The 24427-nt window shown below is 33.9% G+C and overlaps 3 protein-coding genes and 1 long non-coding RNA gene across 6 annotated transcripts; 2 read left to right on the top strand and 2 right to left on the bottom strand.

Moving 5' to 3' along the window:
* Positions 1 to 645: 645 nt before the first annotated feature.
* LOC106424470 (probable inactive serine/threonine-protein kinase fnkC) lies at positions 646 to 10703 on the bottom strand. Of its 2 annotated transcripts, none has more exons than XM_013865232.3 (6): positions 10398 to 10703; positions 10066 to 10300; positions 1644 to 1813; positions 1281 to 1563; positions 1015 to 1190; positions 646 to 921 (listed from the first exon to the last, which is right to left on the bottom strand). In XM_013865232.3, the coding sequence occupies exons 1-6, from the start codon at positions 10519 to 10521 to the stop codon at positions 761 to 763; spliced, it is 1149 nt and encodes a 382-aa protein (XP_013720686.2). In that variant the 5' UTR covers positions 10522 to 10703; the 3' UTR covers positions 646 to 760. The 2 variants fall into 2 exon arrangements, with proteins under 2 accessions (XP_013720686.2, XP_022572258.2); XM_022716537.2 differs by having other exon boundaries at positions 10066 to 10303; positions 10398 to 10679.
* A 3658-nt stretch (positions 10704 to 14361) lies between these two features.
* LOC106424487 lies at positions 14362 to 16386 on the top strand. The gene is made up of 5 exons (XM_013865249.3): positions 14362 to 14778; positions 15065 to 15234; positions 15351 to 15630; positions 15741 to 15916; positions 16055 to 16386. The coding sequence occupies exons 1-5, from the start codon at positions 14486 to 14488 to the stop codon at positions 16213 to 16215; spliced, it is 1080 nt and encodes a 359-aa protein (XP_013720703.2). The 5' UTR covers positions 14362 to 14485; the 3' UTR covers positions 16216 to 16386.
* A 269-nt stretch (positions 16387 to 16655) lies between these two features.
* Positions 16656 to 17431, bottom strand: LOC125607025. 2 transcript variants are annotated; one of them, XR_007338273.1, is made up of 3 exons: positions 17269 to 17431; positions 17052 to 17185; positions 16656 to 16922 (listed from the first exon to the last, which is right to left on the bottom strand). It is a non-coding gene; the product is annotated as an uncharacterized LOC125607025 (long non-coding RNA). The 2 variants fall into 2 exon arrangements; XR_007338274.1 differs by having other exon boundaries at positions 17052 to 17270.
* A 4014-nt stretch (positions 17432 to 21445) lies between these two features.
* LOC106424383 (ethylene-responsive transcription factor 7) lies at positions 21446 to 22582 on the top strand. The gene has a single exon (XM_048776536.1). The coding sequence runs from the start codon at positions 21671 to 21673 to the stop codon at positions 22316 to 22318; it is 648 nt and encodes a 215-aa protein (XP_048632493.1). The 5' UTR covers positions 21446 to 21670; the 3' UTR covers positions 22319 to 22582.
* The last annotated feature ends 1845 nt before the right edge of the window (positions 22583 to 24427 follow it).

Here is a 24427-nt window from a genome sequence, read left to right as displayed (position 1 = left end):
TAGTTAAGTCAAATAATCTACAACCAACACACATTATTGATCTTTTACGGAATCGATTCACTAATAAGTAACTTGTGCCTAGTCGCCTTTTTCAGAAAAAAAAACTTGTATCTAGTCTCATTATAATCACGATCACGCGTAATACCGAAAATTGTGACTTTTTACATTTTGCCTCTCTTATAACGAACATGTGAGCTATATATTTAATATATTGTGTTGAAGTGCGTTTTTATTTTTTGTTTGAAGAAACAAAACACTAGTATGGTCATAAAATAGTCAGTTTCGTTTCCAATTAATGCTAGAAGGACAATACTCCCTCCGTAATTTTATATATATGACGTTTTAGAATTGTGCACTTAGATTAAAAAACATTTAATTTTCTAGAAAAAACATCATTAATTGTTTATCTAACCACAATTTAACCAATAATAAAATAGAAACTATAATTTCATTGGTCATCAAACATTAATTAGTAATAAATTTTACATAGAAAATTGAAAGCGTCAAATAATTTGGAACAAAAAAATTCCTCTAAAACGTCAAATATAACCAGATTTTTCTGATAAACATATAACCAGATTTTGAGCTGCGATTTTGAACCGCTGTAGACGTCGTCGATCATTGCAGAAAAAATAGATATGATGGTTGATATATACAGAACACATTTATTTGATACGCACACACATACATTTCTTATTATTAAGTGGTTTTGGTAAGATAGCAAATTACATAGAGCTACAAGTTCCTTGGTTAGAGAATTCTAACTAGGGAAGTACCTGGTTGAAGAAATTGCTTCCATTTCGACTTGAACCATCAACTTATCATTCACTAGATAACCTCTCTCTGGATCCCTGAGATCAGCTAGAGGGACAAACTCATCGTATCCCCAACCTAATCCCGGACCAGTGAACCAATGATCGACTGCCAAAAAAGGAGGAAGTTGACAGAAACCATTCATTAGTCACAAGGGATGTTTCCATAGTATAAAGTACTGATATATATCATTTGCTTTACTTGGCCTTTCGATGGTTCTCCACTGGGACGAGGCACGTTGGTTAAGAACCCTAAGCTGGGCTCGAACATAAATCTTCTCATAGGGTCTGAATCTCTCGTTCGCATTAAGGAGAAGATACATCGACAAGGCTCTTCCCTCTCCCGTTACAGCGCCACTTGGATGCACTTGTATATTCCTGATCATCATATGGAATATTTGTTACGTACCACCACTATATTCTAGCTAAAGCAAAAGAGTTCTACTCTTGAACTAATGTTGGACTTACCAATTTCTTCCTCCGATGGAAAACACATCAGAGAAGTAAGTCTCTCCCAGCAGCGTGGAGAACCTCTGAATATTCCAGGTGAACCTCGGGTTAGGGAAATTCCTAGCGACAGTGAAAAGTTCTGATCTTTGAAAGGGTGTATGAATAGTCACATCTACACCAAACTCGCAGTGATCTCCATTGAAGAGGTATCCGTTGCTCGGGTTTCTGAAGGTATCAAGAGGGAGGACCCGAGGGAATCCCCACATCGTTTTGAAAATATTGTATCGCCATACATTTGTATCTGCGGATTGAAACAAAGATAGATGTTACTACTTTATACACATTGCATGTTTCTTGATAGAATGGAAAATTAGAAAGAACCTTGGACGGTGAAGAACTTCCTCTCGGTCCTTTTGAATACGTAAAACCTGAGATCTGCGAAAACCTCTTGATGTGAAGAAACGAGAGTCGAGTTGTCTATGGCTACGTAAAGCGAAATGAACCCTGAGCCACTATCCTCCCTGTTCCCGTTGGGATACACAATAAGTGACCTGTATAACAAGATCCATAAAAAAAAATTAATATTCCATCTGTTTCAAACAATTTTAGTAATATATAGCTGTTTTTAAAAATTTTAAATATAACATATATAAAATAATCTAAATTTTATTATATAGTTAATTTGATTGTTTAATTATTTTAATAATATAAAATTTAATCAAAAATGATGAAGGATATATAATTTGTTATCAATTATTTATTCTTTAAAATAATTAATTGTCATATATTTACATCATATTAAGTAATTTTATAGATTTTATTAAAAGAAAAAATAGAATATTTTTTTGTACATGAATAATTTATTTATGATTAATCTGATGAAAAGTATAGTATATGTGTAGATTGACCGGTTTAACTCTCTAAGCACTCTAAAAATCATTATATTGATGATACATGGCATAATACAAAGTCTCAAATAATATATAAGGGGTTGGAAATTAATATAAATGATTAGGAAAACATTCAAAAATGGGTGGTATACATATATTCGGAAATTTTTGGAAGATTGTGTAATCTTGTAATTATAGTATATTTTGTGGAGCACAATCTAAATTAAATTTTAAGACTAGATTTTTTTCTAATCAATATATTTTTCAAAAAGTCTTGTCAATTTTTAAATGCATTTTCATATTAACTTCCAAGGTTAATATTAGTGTTTCGATCAGACTATATAAATTATATAATTTTGTACACCAAATAATATAGGACATACATGGCCATATTCTTGTTTCATATCCCAATTTCCAACGTATTCATCAGTTAACTAAATTATATGCCAGAATATACAATTACATGATTTATATATACCAAATTGTATATGAATACATTGTTGAGCTAAGCTTGAAGAAGACAGAGCAAGAGTGAAGACTTGCGACTCAAGCTACAGAAGATTCTAGTCTATCCGAAATTGAAGATAAAGATATCAGAGATGTTTTAGGAGTTATCTACTACACTTTCAGTATCTTTGTTGTTAAGATTAGATCATCTGTTTAGCTTAATATATATACCCATCGAGTAATGATAGGGATGTAATCGAGATTGTGAGGTTTGAGAGAGTTTAACCTAAAAAAATAAGAGAGTCATTCTTATACAAAGTAGCAATCGTTTATATGCTTTCAATACTTGGTATCAGAGCATAGGATTGAGAATCGATGGGGGATCTTACGCTTGCTACGACGAAACTTAAGGAGACGGGATCGTCTTCAATAAAATGTCCAATACTCAGCTCCACAAACTACACCGTGTGGGCGATCAAAATGAAGATTCTGTTAAAGGTACACAAGGCGTGGGATATCATTGAGACAGAGGAAGAAGACGATGAAAGAAACAACATGGCCATGGCGTTACTGGTACAATCCACACCTGAATCACTTGTTCTGCAAGTAGGAGAGCTAGACACAGCGAAAAAGGTCTGGGAAGCCATCAAGACAAGACATATGGGTGCAGATAGGGTCAAAGAAGCTCGCCTACAGACACTCATGGCGGACTTTGATCGACTAAAAATGAAAGACAATGAGACCATCGACGATTTCTCAGGCAGGATCTCTGAAATATCCTCAAAATCTGCGTCACTAGGAGAAGAGATTGAGGAGTCCAAACTGGTTAAGAAATTCTTGAAGAGTCTTCCTCACAAGAAATACATACACATTGTAGCTGCGTTGGAACAAGTGTTGGATCTAAAGAAGACCAGTTTCGAAGATATTGTTGGTCGTCTAAAGGCGTATGAAGAACGTGTGAGTGAAGAAGAAGAACCAGGGGAAGAGCAGAGCAAACTTATGTATGCTAATACTGACCAACAATACGTAAGAAATGGGAACAATAGAGGTCGTGGTCGAGGTGGAAGGTTTCAAAACAGAGGAAGAGGCCGTGGACGATTCGGTACCGCAAGAGATGCAACAGGAATTACTTGCTACCGATGCGACAAACTAGGGCACTATGCGAGTGACTGTCGTGATCGTTTACTAAAGTTGATCCAGGATGTGCAGGAGACAAAAGAAGAAGACACACATGAAGCTGAGGAGCTGATGCTAAATGAGATTGTGTTTCTTAATGAAGAGAAGGTCAAGCTCGACACTTTCGAGACAAGTCTGGACAAGAGCAACGTGTGGTATCTGGACAATGGAGCCAGTAACCACATGACTGGAGATAGGTCTTACTTCACCACATTGGACGAGACGATCACGGGTAAAGTCAAATTTGGAGATGACTCCCGTATTGACATAAAAGGTAAGGGGTCTATTAACTTTGTCTTCGAGGGTGGCATGAGGAAGAAGATGTCCAATGTGTACTACATTCCAGCTCTCAGAAGCAATATCATAAGCTTGGGGCAGGCAACTGAAGCGGGATGTGAGATTAAAATGAAGAATAGTCTTTTGGATGTGCTTGATCGAGAGGGAAAATTGTTGGTAAGAACAAGTAGAGGAAGAAACAGATTGTACAAAGTTGAGCTTGAGGTAGAAAGTGTGCGATGTCTTCAGGTTGCTACGACTACTACGTCCAACACATGGCATGCGAGGCTAGGACACATCAACTTTGACAACATTAAGCTAATGCTCGACAAGGATCTTGTCTCAGGAGTGCCAAAGTTTACAGTCGCAAAGAAAACGTGTGTCTCATGTTTGCTTGGAAAACAATCAAGAAGACCTTTTCCTCAGGCAACAAAGTTCCGAGCCTCACAGAAACTTGAACTTCTACACGGTGATCTCTGCGGCCCAATCGCACCTCCAACGCCAGGAGGAAACAGGTATGTTTTTGTGGTTATCGATGATCACACACGATATATGTGGACCCTGTTGCTCAAGGAGAAGAGCGAGGCATTTGGAAAGTTTAAGAAACTCAAAGCATCAGTAGAGCAAGAAACAGGTTGTTCAATCAGAGGTTTTCGAACCGATAGAGGTGGAGAATTCACGTCTCGAGAGTTCAATACCTACTGCAAAGAGAATGGAATCCAGAGGCATCTCACTGCACCATATTCTCCTCAGCAAAATGGTGTAGTAGAGAGACGTAATAGGACGATCCTAGAGATGACGAGGAGCATACTGAAACACATGAGAGTTCCAAACAACATGTGGGGAGAAGCTGTTAGACACGCAACGTATCTGATCAACCGGAGCGCTACACGAACCTTACCTGTCATGACACCTTATGAAGCGTACAAGGGGAGCAAACCAAACATTGGACACTTGCGTGTGTTTGGATGTATCGGATATGCTAGAGTTGAATCTCCGCACAGGAAGAAACTGGATGATAGGTCTCGACCGTTAGTGCATCTTGGTACTGAACCTGGGAGCAAAGCTTATCGACTGCTTGATCCAATCAGTAAGAAGATCACAGTGAGTAGAGATGTGGTATTTATGGAGGAAGAAGGGTGGAAATGGAACGAGAAATCAAAGGAGACTGAAGATAGGACGTTCAGTATCAACCTTGGCGAGTACGGTAATAGGGGTCTGAGAGAAGTTGAGTCTGTTTCAGAAGAAAAAGAAGCCGATAAAACAGTGAAAGTTGAGCAGTTAAGCGAACATGAAGATGCTAGCTCTGAACGAGAAGTTGTGGAGGTATCAGATGAAGAAGAAGATCAACCTCAACTGAGACGATCCACAAGAACCAAGACAACACCAGAGTACCTATCAGACTACATCCTGTTGTCTGAGACAGAATGTGAGTGGCTTCTAATGACCTTGAATGAGGAACCGTGGGATTTTGCTGAAGCACAAGACATGGAAGTTTGGGTGGACGCGTGTGGAGAAGAGATAGCTTCCATCGAGAAGAATCATACCTGGACCCTCGTTGACTTACCTGCAGGGGCAAAGGCTATTGGACTTAAATGGGTCTTCAAAGTTAAACGTAATCCAGATGGAAGCGTGAACAAGTACAAGGCGAGACTAGTTGCCAAAGGGTACGTACAGAGACATGGAGTGGACTACGATGAAGTATTCGCTCCTGTTGCCAGGATAGAGACTATAAGGCTTATCATCGCACTGGCAGTATCAAACAGGTGGGAAGTTCACCACCTTGATGTGAAGACCGCATTTCTTCACGGTGATCTTAAGGAGGAGGTCTATGTCCAACAACCTGAAGGTTTCGTGGTAAAGGGAAGTGAGGAGAAGGTGTATAAACTCTCCAAGGCTCTGTACGGACTGAAGCAAGCTCCTAGAGCCTGGAACGAGAAGCTGAATGGGATACTAAAAGAGCTAAAGTTCACGCGATGCTCTAAAGAAGCTTCCCTATACCAACGGGTTAGAAGCTCTCATCTTCTCATTGTAGCTGTCTACGTAGATGATCTGCTTGTTACGGGTTCAGACTTGGACATGATTATGGAATTCAAGAAGGAGATGGAGGCTAAGTTTGAAATGAGTGATTTGGGAATGCTAACATATTATTTGGGTATCGAGGTAGTGCAACATGATGATGGAATCACACTAAGACAAGAGAGATATGCAAATAAGATATTGTATGAGACAGGGATGAGTGAATGCAATTCTTGTTGCGTGCCCATGGAGATGAACCTGAAGTTGTCCAAAGCACCTGAAGAAGCCTCTATTGAGGAGAAAAGGTACAGGAGAACTATCGGGTGCTTACGTTATCTTATTCACACTCGTCCTGATCTCTCCTACAGCATAGGGGTATTGAGTAGGTACATGCTTGATCCTAAGGCGTCACATGACGCAGCTCTAACACATGTTCTGAGATACTTGCGAGGCACCACCACCTACGGACTTACCTACAGACGCACTAGCAAGATGCCAACACTAGTGGGCTATAGTGACAGTTCTTTAAATGTAGATGTTGATGACGGAAGGAGTGTGACATGGCATATTTTCTACCTAGGAGAAAGCCCCATCACCTGGTGCTCACAGAAGCAGGAGACTGTTGCTTTATCTTCGTGTGAAGCGGAATTCATGGCTGCCACAGAGACAGCCAAACAAGCAATCTGGCTTGGAGATTTGTTGAGTGAGATCATAGGAAAGGCGTGTGAGAGAGTGATCATTCGAGTGGATAATAAGTCAGCGATATCACTCACTAAGAACCCAGTCTTCCACGGACGAAGTAAACATATTCACAGGAGATACCATTTCATCCGTGAGTGTGTAGAGAAGGGCAGGTTGACGTTGAGCACGTAGCTGGAAGCAGACAGAAGGCGGACATCCTCACAAAGGCTCTCGGCAGAGTCAAGTTCACAGAAATGAGGAAGTTCATTGGAGTTGTTGATTTGGCGCAAGTCAAGATCAAGCTTACAGGGGAGATTGTTGAGCTAAGCTTGAAGAAGACAGAGCAAGAGTGAAGACTTGCGACTCAAGCTACAGAAGATTCTAGTCTATCCGAGATTGAAGATAAAGATATCAGAGATGTTTTAGGAGTTATCTACTACACTTTCAGTATCTTTGTTGTTAAGATTAGATCCTCTGTTTAGCTTAATATATATACCCATCGAGTAATGATAGGGATGTAATCGAGATTGTGAGGTTTGAGAGAGTTTTAACCTAAAGAAATAAGAGAGTCATTCTTATACAAAGTAGCAATCGTTTATATGCTTTCAATATACATAGCTATATTATTGAATTATTTACCATATTCCACTTTTAAAAATTAACATTTGAAGTTTGACTATACGATCCTGTTCATAGTTAATTTACGATGTATAGATGTTAACATTCAGACCACATCTACTAAGTAATTATGTATTATTTATATAACTATGGAAAGTATAATAATTGATGTCAATTTGTTAGTTGAATTCATACCATAGTTAGACTAGATTTTTGGGTAAATTGATTTTGATATTAAGGTTGCAGTAAAAAAAAACATTAGTATAGTGTATAGTTTTTGAAAAATATTTCACCTACAAATAAGTTGGGTCCAAAGTTGTGTTTCTGTTTTAATAGTATAATTAGGATAAGATCCGCGCCTTGCGCGGGATTAAGTTATTATTTTTATTATATTTTGGAGAATGAAACAATAGTTTGGCTTCATTTGGATTAGAGGTGTTCAATCCGGATATAGGGTTGGTTTCGGTTCGGTTCGGTTTTTTTTGGTATTTCGGTTAGTAAAATATAACTACTATTCTAAATCCATATTTACTTTGACTTTAGTCTTTCACGTACTTTTGAAATATTTCAACTGGACGACTAAATTGATCAGCCAATCTTGTTACTTTAAATCATTAGTATTTATATATATATATATATATATATATATATATATATTATTTAGTTTGAATATTTATTAAATAAAAATTCATATGCGTTATATTTTATGATCATTTGTAACTTATTATAACAAAAAAAATAATCTATTGATCACAAAATTTTCAGAGTGGGAATATTCAAATTTCAAATAATATATAGACGTTTTGAAAAATTCAAAATATAACATATAAGAAAAAATATAAATGTTTTTATTATATATTTAATGTGATTTTTTAATATCTTTCAATAATATAAAATTAAAAAAATAACTAAGATACCAAAATTGTTATCAAATATTTATTATTCATAGTAATTAATTTTCATATATACATTAATCATATTAGGTAATTTCGTAGCTTCTAATTAAGGAAAGTGCAAAACAAATTTGGTAGATTATTTATAAATTCGATAGTTAGTTTAATAAAAAATATAATGTAAGTTAAGATGGACCAACCTATTTTTCTAAAAATATTATATTTTATATAGTCATTTATTAAATGAGAATTTATAATTATACACTTCTATGATCATTCATATCATTTTATAACTGAATATTTAAATCATCGATAACAAAATTTTCAATGTGAAATCTTTAATAAGTTTATAATTTATAAATGTTTTTGAAAATTCATTGAAAGTTTTAATATTAAAATATTTATGTAATTATGGTATATAGTATAATTAATCTATATATATATATATATATGTTTTATTATTAAATAATATTTTTACTCATATGGTTTTAAAATCATGTGTATCTTCTTATAATATTAAATAAATGTTCATATTAATACAATTTTATGATCATTTGTAACTTATTATGAGAAACAAATAATCTATTGATCACAAAATTTTCAGAGTGAGGATCTTCAAATTTCTAATAATTTATAGACGTTTTGAAAAATTCAAAATATAACATATAAGAAAAAATATAAATGTTTTTATTATATATTTAATGTGATTTTTAAATATCTTTTAATAACATAAAATTAAAAAAAAAGAACTAAGATACAAAAATTGTTATCAAATATTTATTAATCATAATAATTAATTTTCACATATACGTTAATCATATTAGGTAATTTCGTAGCTTTTATTTAAGGAGAGTGCAAAACATTTTTTGGTACGTTATTTATCAATTCGATAGTTAGTTTAATAAAAAGTGTAATATAAGTTAAGAAGGACCAACTTATTTTTCTAAGAATAATATATTTTGTATAGTTATTTATTAAATAAGAATTTATAATCATACGGTTCTATGATCATTCATATCGTTTTATAACAAAATATTTAAATCATCGATAACAAAATTTTCAATCAGAAATCTTTAATAAGTTTATAATTTATAAATGTTCTTGAAAATTCATTGAAAGTTTTAATATTAAAATATTTATGTAATCTTATGGTATATAGTGTTTAATCTATATATATATATATATATATTTTATTATTAAATGATATTTTTTACTCATATGTTTTAAAAATCATGTGTATCTTCTTATAATAAAAATGTTAAACCATTGATCATTAATTTTTAATAGTTTTAGTCATTTATTGTCGTTTTTAAAAATTCAAAATATAACATATACGAAAAAATCTAAATTTTATTTTTATAGCTAATTTGATTGTTTAATTTATTTTAATAATATAAAATTAAACAAAAAATGATGGAGGAGATATAAATTGTTATCAAATCTTTATTATTTAAATCATTAATTGTCATATATATATATTAGTCATTTATGGTAATTCCGTAGGTTTTATTTAAGGAAAGAAAATATCATATCATATCATTATATCATATAGTTTGACCAACTTATGTATCTAACAACATATAAAAATCGAATGTGGACCTACTTATTTTTCAATTGAATGTAATTGACTATCTAATTGAGTGCCACCTATGCATTGGGGTCTTTTTTAATTAATACAAAATTGAGGTTACATCTTTTCAAATGTTTCTCAATTAATATATAGGGGATTTTTTTTTTGCTTTAAGGTGTATAAAATTATTAAGAGGAATCTGTTGGAGAACTCATATCAGAATACCAACATACCAGTTGTATCCACCAACCGGAAAAGGACGAGATTCGTATCTCTCTGTGTTGTTTGACTGAAGGAGCGTGTTGAAAGACTCCATTTTGAGAGAGTAAGACATTGGAGGACGACTTCTCATACCCGTCACTTGGTTTGAAGGTGAGACTTTGTAATCACTTGAGGAAATCTCTAGGTCATCTTTATCCAAGTAATGCGCTTCTCCCAGGATTGAGACTGCTTTTGCTCCATTCTCCTCTGCTTCGAGACAAAACATAGGATTTGAGTAAAAGAAAATACATGGATTTCTTGAATATGGGTTCGAATCTCAGAGCAGAAGTTATTGCATGCATACGTTGTAGAGGTGTGTTTCGGTCATCAGTGGATTGTCGTATGAGGGATTGTGCAGAGGCCGATGTGATCAAGAGACAAAATAAGAGATAAACAACATAAATGGTGTATGTATAGTAACTCTTCATCTTTTGAAATTATATATATGAATGAAAGTGTCGAGTACAAAGACTGGTGTTAGGCTTATATAGTTGATAGGAGTGATAGGTGCCTCTGTCAATGCTATAATTTATGAAATTATTTCATCAGGCTATTGTTTCTTTTTTAACTGACGTTTTTATGCACGAATCAGAGTATAATATAGTCATATTTTAAAGCAGAAATTTGCATGTACTTTTGTGTCTATATACACGCGCATGCATGAAAAAGAGAGAGCATATGATAATCTACTGTTTTCTACTAAAATGCTTCTTCTGCATTTAAAAAAAAATGATATTTTTAATTGTATCCATTTATTCAATAAAATGTTATGCCAGCATGCACAAATTAAATCACACGTAAAATACATTTGCTGATCCATGCATACGCGTGTATACCATTCACAAAATGTACATCAGTACATGCAATCACATGATTACAAATTTACAATGGATTTTTGTTGTTGATTACAATGGATTTTTAATCGTAATTTTCTCTATGTTTTAATCGCTATAATTGCCGGTTTGGATTATAGACTGGGTTAGACTAGACCGCTGGATATTTTTCTTAATTGCATTTTTAGACCGCTGTTTTTTTAGAAATAGACCGCTGGATTTTCTTTCTCAGGTTTAGATTAGTTTCTGTAAAGCATTTCGTATCTGATTTGAAATATTCTCAAGGTTTCGTTATTGTATATCTGATTTTTATATTAATAAAAGACCTGTAAATATTATTTAAAACATACACTAACTATTTTGAAAATGAATTTTCGCCTAAAGCCAATTATATTTGAACAAATCAATTTGAACCCAAAAAAACATTTCAAAGAATGTGAACTCATATCTCATACTCATAACTCATTCAAATGTGTACTAGTATCTCCAAATTAGATCCGCTATCCTTATAAGATGGGAGCTGTGATTTATTCACTTGAAATTTGTCATGACTTTTAGCTATGACTTTCTTAAGGGACTTTCTTAGCTATTAACGTTGGATGCGGAGGGAGAGGAGACAACACGTGAGTTCGTAGATCTGACAGTTAAATAAAATAGTCTTCTTTGACAAATTTGTCGACGACTTCTTTGACGTAAGAATGCTTTAATGCAAGCAGGGACGGATCCAGAATAAATATTTGTATGAGGCACAAATAAATAACATAACAAAAAATTAAAATAATTATAAATAAAATTACATTTATGCAACTTTTATTTGGAAAAATTAAACTTATAACTATTTTAAATTCTGATTTTTTTAAAAAATTAATAAAAACTATTTTCATTAATGTGTAGATTTCTTTAATTTAAAATGGTTTTTGACCTTAACCAGTGGTGGTAGTTCAGTGGCGCTTGAGGGATTAAACCCAATACGACGAACCCTGGTTCGAACCCCGCTGGCCACACGGATATGGGCTATTGCTTTCGGCTCATTTGAATGCCCAGGAGAGGGTCTATCCGTGGGCTGTACCTCCACCCGGGGATTAGGTCTGTGTCTTTAATAGACCCGGGTTTAACCCTTTTCAGTTCAAAAAAAAAAAATGGTTTTTGACCAACATATATAGTAATAAAATAGCTTCATATAAAATATGATTCTAAAATATTAATTTATTAGATTCTCAAATAACATATTGACAAAAAATGAGAGATAAAGAGATGTATATTGAAAATATAAAATGTAACAAGTAGAAATTATAATATAAAGATGAAGGAAAAGAAAATATGAGATATGGCTAAGAGAAAATGATAATAAAAATAAAAATGTGAAACACAGGACTCATGAACGTGGGTGGGAATTGAACTCTAATTCCTAAGGGCTATTGATATCACGGGCAATCAACAAACCCAATGGACCAGCAACAACTATTACGGTATTACCTCCGGAAAGTAAAATAATCAGTATGGGGCACATGCCCCACTCTTGCTTAACGTGGATCTGCCCCTGAATGCAAGTGTATTAAATAAGAGGGCATCGATCGTTATGTATTACTCCCTCTGTTTCTTATACATAATTTTTTAGAAAAAAAATTGTTTCAAAAAAATATATTTTTTATAATATCAATACATTAATTAATGAAAAATTGTATTTTTCAAAAAATACAATTATGTTTAAACAATGTATTTTTTTTTGCTAACCGAGTATCTTGGCCCTAACGAGGTGGTCTAGACTAGAGACCGAAGTGAGCATGGACGCTGCCAGGGCGTCACCATGTGGCTCACCGTGTAACGGTCTTCGGTCTCGGATGCTGCAGCCCTTATGTAAATTCTGTAGTGGCCAAGGTTCGAACCCAAGGGCGGACACTCCAGCTGGAGTTCTTATACCACTAGACCAAAGCAACTTGGTTAAAAATACAATTTAAACAATGTATTGAAAAATACAATTTTAAAAGTTAAAAGTTATTGGGAATATTTAATTAAAAAAACAATATTCTTAATTAACTATTCTCAATCTCATTAGTTAAAAGTTATTGGAAATAATTAATTAAAAAAAACAATGTATTGAAAAATATAATTTTAAATGTTTTCTTAATAAGTGTGAAAAAACTATAACATCGATTGGAACGGATGAAATATTTATTATTGTAAACAATAATAATGGGGTATGATTATTGAAATACAACTTTGCTTTTTATCTCCACAATAACTTTTTTTTCCTTTTTGTTTCTTCTAAAAGTATCCATTTTTTAAGACTACAATTTCTTTTAGATCAGAAAAAGTTTGTGCAAACATAGCGTTAAGCAGAGCAAAAGAAGGTAGAAGTTAATTAAGTTATGCCCTTTTACAAAAAAAAAAAAAAGGTTAATTAAGTTAAAATCCAGAACTTTGGCCAACTTTAGCCAAGTTCAACGCGTCCACCATGATTTTCACGACCGTGATTAATAAATGTCAATCTAATACTCCTGTTCCTATTGTTCCTAAATATAAGAGGTTTAGATAAAAATTCATATATTAAAAAGACTATTTTTTATCTAAAAAATACCATTAAAACTATAAATTAATTGTATTCAACCAATTATAAAATAGACTATTAAAATATGATTAGATACACAGTTTTTAATAAAGTAAACGTTACCTAAAAAAATATAAACATCTTATATATTGGAACATCAAAATTCTGTAAAACTTTATACTTTTAGGAACATAGGGAGTAGATAAATAAAAGCTCGCATTTTATAAAAATGTATCCCTAAAATCGGATATAAGTTGCACTGCAGAACACTTGTATTTTTTTATATTTACAAAGAGTTTCCTACATCGTAGATTCAGACTAGCTACGTAGTAGGCTTAGAGTCTTTAGCAACCGTTTTGGATCAGGCCACGTGTTGATCTACTCGGACCGGAAAACCCATGTGAAAGCTTTGATGGCCAGTGCGAATCGACTTCGGAACCATACTTGCAGCCGCAAGCTGTATACCACTAAACTAACTCGTCCTGGTTTATAGACAACTAACGTTATACGTTCTAAACAAAGGTTTTTAAATGTGTGTAGCTTAGAGAGATAATTTAGTTTCACAAGTACGTGCATTTAACTAAAGAAGTATTTTCTTTTGTTGTTCAAAAAAAAAGTGGAGTCCTATGCTAACAGATGATAACTACGGATTCACCATATTTTATATTTAAAAAAAGTTGGCTCCGGATAATAACATTATTTTCCAAAATCAAGAACTTGATTTTAGTTAGAGATTTGATCATGCCAGCTTAACTGAAAAGTTAGCAAGCCCTCAAATGTCAATGATAAAAAGTAAACGCATCATTATAACCAGATTTGGATTTCAAATTTAATTTACCAAGTGGTACACTAGGCACAAAGAAAACTAAATCATGCAAAAAGCTCACTAGTTTTTTTTGCCTCCCTAAGCATCTAGTTAACCATCTTTCCCGTATATATATACGTATTCACACACATACCATATCACGAGCAAGCCTCTCTATAGACTAAATTAATCCACAAATCTTTGACATGATGAGTTACTACATAGATACCTTATGTATTATTTCTCTCTTGTCTTGTCACTTCATCACCTCTTCTTTTGCAGGACCAGTCCCAAACGTGGTGAGTGGTTCTCAGAAACTTATCCCCACTCAAATATCATCACGTGATAGTAAAGTCTCACTATCGAGCACAGTGAAGGGTCTCAGATTACGTCCCCCGTCGTCTTATTCTCTCAAATTAGAGTCTTTCAGCACACTCATGAAGTCTACCTACACCGAGAGATATGACTCACGTCCTTTTAGGGTCGGTAAATACAACTGGTACGTACCATTTTTGTTTTTATTTTTATTTTATTAATTAAAAACTACCTAGATCCGGAACCATATTACTTGTGACCTGTCCATCAAGCTTAAATAATCTCTACCAAATATTACCCACCTAGGGTGTTTGTACTAGGGTGTGACAGGGTCGGGACATCTGGAAAATTTTGAATGTTGTTTACAATTTTTTTGTCCATACCCCGATCTGTTATAGATTGTTGTTTGGAAAATCTTTCCTATCGATAATTTCAAACATACTAATTGATGCATACGAATTGATAAACAGGACGCTTGTTGTGTACCCGAAGGGGAACAGGAACGATAGTGGTACAGGGTATATTTCTCTATATGTCGCCATAGACAGCTCTACTCTCACCTCTCCACGTCAAGTGGTTCCCGCAGATCTTAGGTTTTACGTCTTCAACAAGAAAGAGAAGAAGTACTTTACGATCCAAGGTTTGTTAGTTTTATATACATTTTAGTTTTTTGAGATTTTCCAATAATAAAAAATCATTTTCTATATAGTTACATTACAGTAACATTTATCTATGTGGTGTGGTGTTGCCATGCAGATTCCGATGTATGGCAATTCACTATAAACAAAACGATGTGGGGGTTCCCTAGGGTACTTCCCCTTTCTACGTTTAGCAACCTGAAAAATGGATACCTTTACGATATGGACCAATGCGAGTTTGGCGTTGATATCACCATTCCACCGATCTTTGAAAAGTCAGAACTTTTCTCGGTCGCCAAGAGTTTCCCAAACAAGAGATTCACTTGGTTTATTCAGGGATTCTCGACACTGCCTAGCGATTACCTATCAGAGGAGTTCATCATCGGAGGAATAAGTTGGTGAGTTTCACAAATGTTAATTACAGTAACCAAGACCAAGTGTAATTAAGTGTGTACTAGATATTAAATTAGTAACTACTTAAGAATTTCTTTCACATGGTGATGATTAGGAATTTACGAGTCTTTCGAAATGGTTTTGGCGCTCATGAAGGCAAAAATTTGTCGCTTTACCTTAACCTTGGGCCACAAGAGCTACTAAAAACTAAGCCTTATGACAAGATTTACGCTCGAGCCATGCTTCGTGTTCCTAACCAAGGCCAGTCCAATTATATCGTGCAACGTCCACGTAAGAGATTTTTTTTTGTCTTCTTATATCTGTTTTCATCTAAAATTCAATTGATGTTTCATATATAATGTTGCTTTTAAGTGTGAGATTAATTTCTAACGTCGTTAACCATATATGTGAATCTTTTTGTTCTGGCAGTGGATAACTGGTTCAGTCCACAGAATATTGGGTGGGGATACGCTGACTTCATGCCTCTTTCTGATCTCAGAGATTCATCAACGGGTTTCGTTAGAAATGATATGTTGGTTGTTCAAGTCGAAATGGAGGCCATTTCGACAACCAAGTACTTCCCTAGCTAGAATACTACATTTCTACCAAATCATAGTATTGTAACAGTTATAATAAGCGATATATACCGCATTGCTGTTTTCTTTCGTGAAATGAAATATTTTGTCTTGTGTGTTTTAATTTTCTTTTTCTTAGAGCACGGTCTAACTTTAATTTCAATAATTTAAAGATTTACAATAGCATTTTTCCTAATCCCCATGTTTAGAATACCTTTTGTTGTATATTATGTATCTGATTTAATACATTGGATATTTTCTTGTGTAATTTCCTTTTGAAAATCGGAGTTAGAATACACTAACTTTATATCTTGAATTAATTACTTGGGGATTGTCTTAGAGCAACTCCATCAGTTAGGACCTCTAAGAGGTTCTAATGATTTAATTAAAATTAAATAAAGTGATTTGGCAAGATTAGAACCTTTGTTAGTGGAAATATTTTTTTCCTCTTCCAATGGGAGAACCCCTATGGGGTTCTAAATTTTTTTTTATAATGTAGTCCCCTGAAAAACTAACTTTCAGACATGAAAACATAATTTTTAGACATGAAAAACTAACTCTCAGACATGAAAAACTAATTTTAGAAGGAGAATGTAATCCCCTGAAATATGTTTATAATCTTAGATCTTGAGAACTTTCCGCAACTACTCGAATCTGTTGACAAAGGAGAGATCATTAAGCATCTTCTCGATCGCTTCATCACTATGAGCTCTTCCTTTTGTCTACACAAAACATAAGCTTACATCATCGCAATGGACTAAGACCAATTCAAATGTAAAGAAGAAAATAAAAACCCTAATTTTCCAATACAATATCTGGGGATACAGAGACGGGAATAACAGAGAGGTTACCATCTCCAATCTTGAGTTCGGCAGCGTTCTCTTCTTCTTCTCCGGACATGGCTGAAGCTGAGGAGAAAATGATACTTGAGCCTATGCGTCGGCTTCAATAGAACGGCAGCCTCCATCTCTCGAGCTTCTTCCTTCTGAAAAATCAACTGTTAATTGATTTCGTGAAAAACATCAACAAAGAGATTCCCGAAGAGAGAGACGGGGGAAAATTTATTACCCAATGACACGTAAGGGTTCTAACCAATTCTAAAAAAGCCATATTAAGCAGCGGTTCTATGTTTTTATCTTATTTTTGATTTATTTTTTTTGTCTTTTTTTCTTAGAACCCCTTTCTACAACCTCCGATGGAGGTGGTCTTAGCTCTACACTTTTTTTTTCTTTCTAGAACTCTACACTTTTTCTAAAGAGTGATTCATAGCTTTGCGCTTTTAGTTCGTCTAAGGACATCTCTAATCCCACTCTATTTTCTACACTAAACTCTATTATAGAGTAAAACCTTTTCCAGTCACATTCTATATCCCACTCTAAAAAAGTGTAATTTTATTTCTTACTCTATATTTGGAGTAACTCTATTTCTTACTCTATTATAGAGTGGAACTCTTTAATTTATACTTTAGTCCTTTTATTTTTCAATCTTTTTATTTTGTAACTATTTATTTAATTTAATTATGCAAACAACACATAATTATGTTTAACACAATATATATAAACATTTAAAATTTATTATTATTAGCCAAAGAAAATAGACACTAAAATTTTAAATTTTTTTTTTAAAATTAGAAAAAAAAACAAATACTAAAATTAAAAATAAGCAACTCAAAATAAAATTAAAACCATAGATAATAATGACTTACTTTTTGGTAAATTGCTTCCAGATCGAGCAAGATTGTTAAAATATTGTCCAAATGAGGTAATCGAATGAGTAGCTTCTTGTTCATGTTGTTGACCACGTCTTTGTCTGTTTGTAAAATTCGTGTTTGTTCCTCTTGAAAATATTCACGAACATCTGAATCTTGCTCTGAACTCAAGTCACAAACTAAATATTTTTTAATGCATGTATATGTAACTAAAATATATAAAAATATATTGGTGACCAATGCATATGGATTACATGTATAATTTTATACAACATGATATGAGGATGAATTTGATTTTAGCGCACCAACAAAAGTGGGAAGAGAAGTTCCACTTCCACAGATTCAGACACGAAAGAATGATAATATTCGATTTGAAGAGTTTTTTTGGTCGATTTAGAAAAAATCAAAGATAAAAAAAATTCATTTCATACTCTGAAATGCGTTAATTGATCACTTGTGGGAAATATATACTAATGGAGATGTTTAAGTTAAAATGTATTATGTTATTAATAAAATGTAATGCAAACTCTAATATAATAAATGTTTGATATAAATATATGATTTATGAAAATTTTGTGAAAAATAAAATATAAAGAGTCAATTTGTAAATTTTGTAAGTAAAAGATATTAGTTATAAAATTGAAAAAATATTTTTCGAGTCAAATATAGAGTAAACCGTTGGAGAAAAACTCTAATCTATTTTAGAGTAACACTATTTTAGAGTGAAAACTACTCTAAAATAGAGTAAACCATTAGAGATGGTCTAATATTTCACCAGATTTGATTTTGGGCTTTTTCTAAAACTCCTTTTGTCATTCAGTTGTCCAACATAAAATGAATTTGAACTTTTACAAGTCACGTAAGTGTTCTTGACGGTGAACGCAAAGAGTAAAAGACTTTGTTTACGAATGGTTTAGTCAATTTCCACTACATTGCGTCTTACTTAAGCTATGTACAGAGAATCAAAAACTTGCTTGTCCAATAAGTGATTAAGAACGACTTAGTTTCCAAATATTGAGTCTTTACTTTGATTAGGTACAAGAAAATTCAACAACTTTTGAAAATTCGTTGTGTAACATACAACTTTCCTAACTGAAAATTTACTTAATGTTAATGTTAAGAAAGATACACCTGCTTTAAGTAGCGTAGGCTTCGGTTATCAGGAACAAGACCACCGATTTTGAGAAGTAAAGGTGAAAGCATATCCTTTTTGTTGGCCTTTCAACATGAATTTTACCCGTCGTGCCTATTCCTTCCCGAACTTTGTAGTAGTGCGTATTCTATACTGAACTAAACAAAAATTTAAATATACTACATGAACTTTAATGCATCGTGTATTTTCATTACCGAACTTTTAGTAGTGCATATTCCATACCAAACTAACAAAAATTCAAAAATACTACATGAACTCTTAAAATTGTGCTTCTATATATATTGATCGTCAAAGGTGTTACTCATCCGTTAATTTATCAAAACGACATTATTTTAGATGAATTCTGTAAAATTAAAAATACTATATGAACTCTCAAAATCGTGCTTATATATATTGATCGTCAAAGGTATTAGTCATCCATTAATTTATCAAAAACCTGTTATCTTGGATAAATTCTGTAAAGTTAAAATTTATTTTTTGGGAGATTCAAACTCTCACACTGGTGGACAAGCATAAATTAAATATTTGAATTAATAATAAATAATTTAAACTTATAAAATAATAATTTTTAAAGGTAAATTTAAAAACATACGTAATTATAGATTAATTTGATAAAATTAAAACAATAAAAATTTGATAACATTTATTTGATTAAACTAAAAAATATATATAAGTTAATGTTTACACAATTTATACAAGAAAGTTATTTTGGTTTATAGATGTTATCCAAACTGACGTTGTTTTGATAAATTAACAGATGAATAATACCTTTGACGGTCAATATATATAGAAGCACGATTTTAAGAGTTCATGTAGTATTTTTGAATTTTTGTTTAGTTTGGTATAGAATATGCACTACTACAAGTCTGGGAATGAAAAGATACGATGCATTAAAGTTCATGTAGTACATTTGAATTTTTGCTTAGTTTAGTATGAAATATGCACTATTATAAAGTTCGGAAAAAAAATAGGCACGACGGGCAAAGTTCATGTTGAAAAAGACCATTTTCCGCAAAAGTAGACTATGTCCCAGTTGCCTCCTAATTGATATTGAAGCCGTTTGAGATGTGTATATCAACTTAGACCAGCTCGTGATACTTTCTTGAGAGCAGACTGAGAGACAGACCGAGGGATCCAGTACACGAACCTTCATAAGTAGGGCCTTTGCATCCGGAATGTAGTAAATAAGGTCTGATTGTTTGTAATAGGCACATGAGATAAAGGGAGAGCAAGGAGTGAGTTTAGATGCATTAGTTGGAATATTCACTCGTATCGGACGTGAAGTAGAGGAGACTGGTGTTGGCAATGCGTATTTCGCTTGCTGAGAGAGCGGCATCAGTTATTGATGAAGCAAAACCATTGCTCCGAACCGTGTTATGAGTAGTTTTGGTGAGCTTTGCTGGATCTAATGTATACTCTTCTCATGTGTAAGTGTTGGGTTTTGATGTAGTGATGGTCAACCTTTGATCTCTGAGTTTCGTAAAAGCGGCTTGCTCGAGGAATTTGAGTGTCTAACTCACAGCCTGATCCAAGCTTGTGACGATATGAGTTAATAGTCTTGGTGTTATTGTTTGTACAGTAAGATTTTCGCTTATGACACCTGAAAATAGAGAACTAATACAGAAGTCAATCTACAGTACTCTGATTTACACTTTGAAGAACGTAGATGTAACTTTGTTATGTCATTCAAGATGAAAGAAATGTTTAACATGGTCTTTTGATGATTTCATTGTAGAGCGTAAGCTGAGATATTCTGGGATTCACGGGCGATGAAACCACAAGAAAAAAACACTTAAAACTACTCATCAAATCTCTCAGGTGGCTATTATGAAACTAGTTTTTGATAAAAGGTGAGCAAGTTCATTTTTTTTTGTTTAAATGTATGTTCTTATTTAGAAGTAATCCAGTATATACGAACAACGACTATGTGTTTTCTGCATTGATGCATTTCCTCAACAGCATTTACTTTTCACACGGGAGAGGGGGAGGTGATGATGAGTTTGATGACGATAAGCATGTCTCGTTTTCGTGTAGGGTGGTCAATTCACTTAAATAAATTAATAATTTCGAGGAATATCGTAGTATATTATTAATTCAAAATAAAATAAGTAGACAAGGATGTTTTGGTCATTATGCGTAGAGTCGATATGCGATTAGTATAATAAATTAATAATAATAATAAACAAAGAGGATTATTTTTATTTTAGTACGTATTGTGGTCAGAGTCAAGACAGAGAGCAAGTGCTTACCCTCTTTTGCTTTAAATTTCTTCGCATTTCGAGACATATCTCTTGTGAACTCTTTTAAAGTCTTTCAAGTTCTGTAATAAACCGAAAATAATTAAATTGTTATATTCAATAATCGAATAAAAGTCTAAAGTAAAAGGAAAATAGAATCGGAGTTTGGAAAATAAACGCCACAACAAAAAAAAACTATTCCAAAAATAATTTAAAAATATATAGTTGAATAAAATTTCAAAAGAAAGTTATATAAATAAAAAAATAAAATAAATGGCTTTATGCTGAAGAGTTGCTTCATCTTCCTCATCATTCCATCAACTTCAGACACACAGATCTCTTCTCAATCACATTACTTCTGGTTCTCCCACCATGAGGAAAGGGAGAGGCTCTTCCGCCGTTCCACCCGCCCTTCCCGGATCTGTGAAGGAGCCGAGGTACAGAGGCGTTAGGAAGAGACCTTGGGGCCGTTTCGCCGCCGAGATCCGTGACCCCTTGAAAAAATCCCGAGTCTGGCTCGGCACGTTCGACTCCGCGGAGGAAGCCGCACGCGCCTACGACGCAGCCGCTCGTAACCTCCGCGGTCCAAAGGCCAAGACCAACTTCCAAATCGACTGTTCTCCTTCCTCTCCTCTCCAACCACTCCATCATCGGAACCAGATCGATCCCTTTATGGACCACCGGTTATACGGCGGAGAGCAGGAGGTTGTTATCATCAGCCGGCCGGCGAGTAGCAGCATGAGCAGCACCGTTAAGTCGTGCAGCGGAGTGAGACCAGCGTCTTCTTCCGTGGCGAAGGCGGCGACGAAGAGATATCCACGGACTCCGCCGGTGGCGCCGGAGGATTGCCGCAGCGACTGCGATTCGTCGTCGTCGGTGGTTGAAGACGGAGACGACATAGCTTCGTCGTCTTCGCGGCGGAAACCGCCGTTTGAGTTTGATCTTAATTTTCCGCCGTTGGATGGCGTTGACTTATTCGTAGGCGCGGACGATCTCCACTGCACCGATCTGCGTCTTTGATCTTTGAGCACAATGACAACAAAGATGATGAAGAAGTGATAGGGAGAGAGAGTTTGTGTTAAGATCTGTTGTTGTAAGAACCAGATCTGTGTTTCATTCACTTGTCTGTTTCTTATAAAGATCAAACCTTTGTTACATGTAACACTTATATAGCTGCTGATGATTCTTAATTATTCAAAATCCAAAGTCTGTAGAATTTATACAGTATCTATCACTGATGTGCTTATGGATGGTTTGGAGTATGAGGCTACATTTTCATAAATACATTCATGTGTGTAACACAGGCACTTGTTTGTCTTTGATCTTGATAAAAGTCAGGGTTTTTATTCTAGAAGTAAGCCTTTTAGTGTTTCTTGTGATCTGAGTTTGGCTATGAAATGGAAGGAATCTATGAGGGACATAGGCAGAAGATCTGAACGGTTTCATAAGCTTGAAGAAACAAGGATGGTGAAGCTCCTTTGCTACCTAATTAGGTGGTTTTAAGAAATAAGTTGGAATATTCATTGTAAATTGCTAAGCCCTCTGAAGTGTTTCATTCATCTTTTTAGGTGCAGCAGGAAGGCAGTAAAGGCTTTACATTTCGTGTACCCAATCCGCGTTTGAATTTTGAGCAGGTTAAAGTTTGGTGGCTGAGATGATGTTGATCTGTAAATTCTGTTGGGTGGTAGAGTTCGCTGTGTATGTTTGACCATTTTATTAAAATTTGCTGGCCGAGTTGTCCTAAATTTGGTATCTACTTTGCTTCTCTGCCACGGATTCAGACAGTGAATCTTTGTGTTTGAAGAAAGACCAAGCTTTTTGTTTTTATTTTTACCGCATAAGGGCAAGGCTTGTAAAGTTGTAATGGAAAATCTTTAAAGATATTGTAGAATTTTAAGAAGTGATGATGTCTTGTTCTTTACTCCCAAGATTTATTACATGAACCTGTCTCAACTCTTAAGTCGCTTTCGCTTTCTTTTTTAGGGTTCGGATTCTGGTCCAAATATAATAATTTCGAAATAATCTACAATGTTCCATTACTGTTGTAACCTTTCGAAAATTGAGGGGGTCGAGTAATGAGTCTCTCTCATAATGGTATGGAGTAGGTTCGAATCTTTTGGGTTCTTACATACATAATAGCTTTATCTCAAACTTTCAAATAGTTCATTTGTTTTTGGCTAAGCGATCTATTTTCTCATCGAAACTATAGCTAATATGCTAGATCATCATCTCATATTTCACAAACCAGAAATGATCCATTCTTTCTTGTCGAACCCATCAAAGATATATGTCATCAACTAAGCTATGACGTTCTGAGTTCTGACAAACGTCTGAAGTCTGAACACAATTTAGTATGGCTTGCGTGTTCCGAGCACGGCTTGTATTTTTGTGACAGAAATTATTTCAGCCCATTAAAGCTTATGCCGGCCAGTTTCTACTCTTTCACTTGAAAGTTATATTCAGTTTAGTCACAAAATTACATCCTCTACCATCTCAGCCTTTGCCATACTTTTTTCAACTTTGTGAGAGTTGGGAGTTGGGAGTTGGGAGTTGGGAGTTTTAGGTTCATATACGTTGGAAGGTTAGGGATCATTGCTGGTTGCTAATACGACTTATTTGCTGTAGAAATATCGAAAAAAAATAAGTAAAAGAGATTACCAATCAAATCTTATAAACCAAAGTTTAAACCACATATTCGTATTTACATACTCTCGTCCATTTTGAAATTATGATGCGTTTCAGCTACTGATTCCAATTTACTGTGAAACTTGATATATGATATGTTCATTTTCGTGTGTTCTGTTCAAAAATAAAATAGTTTATATACTAGTATTAAAATTATACATAAGAAATCTTTTTCTTCAAAAACAAATGTTCAACATGTTTAACAATTGATGGATATACGCAATCTATTTATTTCAAGAAAATTGATTTTGGATAAATTAAAATTTTTATTCTTGACTTGAGAGTATTAACAAACTTTTTTTTATTTGATAATATTAACAAAATTAATTAATTTACTATGTTTCTTTTTAATTTCTAAACCAAAAAAAAAAATTTTATTTTTTTTTCAAAATGGATAGCTATTTGCAATGTCACAAGCAAAAAACAAGTCCATGAATAAAATAT

Source organism: Brassica napus, chromosome A3, assembly GCF_020379485.1.
Source record: "Brassica napus cultivar Da-Ae chromosome A3, Da-Ae, whole genome shotgun sequence".
Taxonomy (NCBI): domain Eukaryota; kingdom Viridiplantae; phylum Streptophyta; class Magnoliopsida; order Brassicales; family Brassicaceae; genus Brassica; species Brassica napus.
This window is presented reverse-complemented; position numbering and strand designations above follow the sequence as displayed.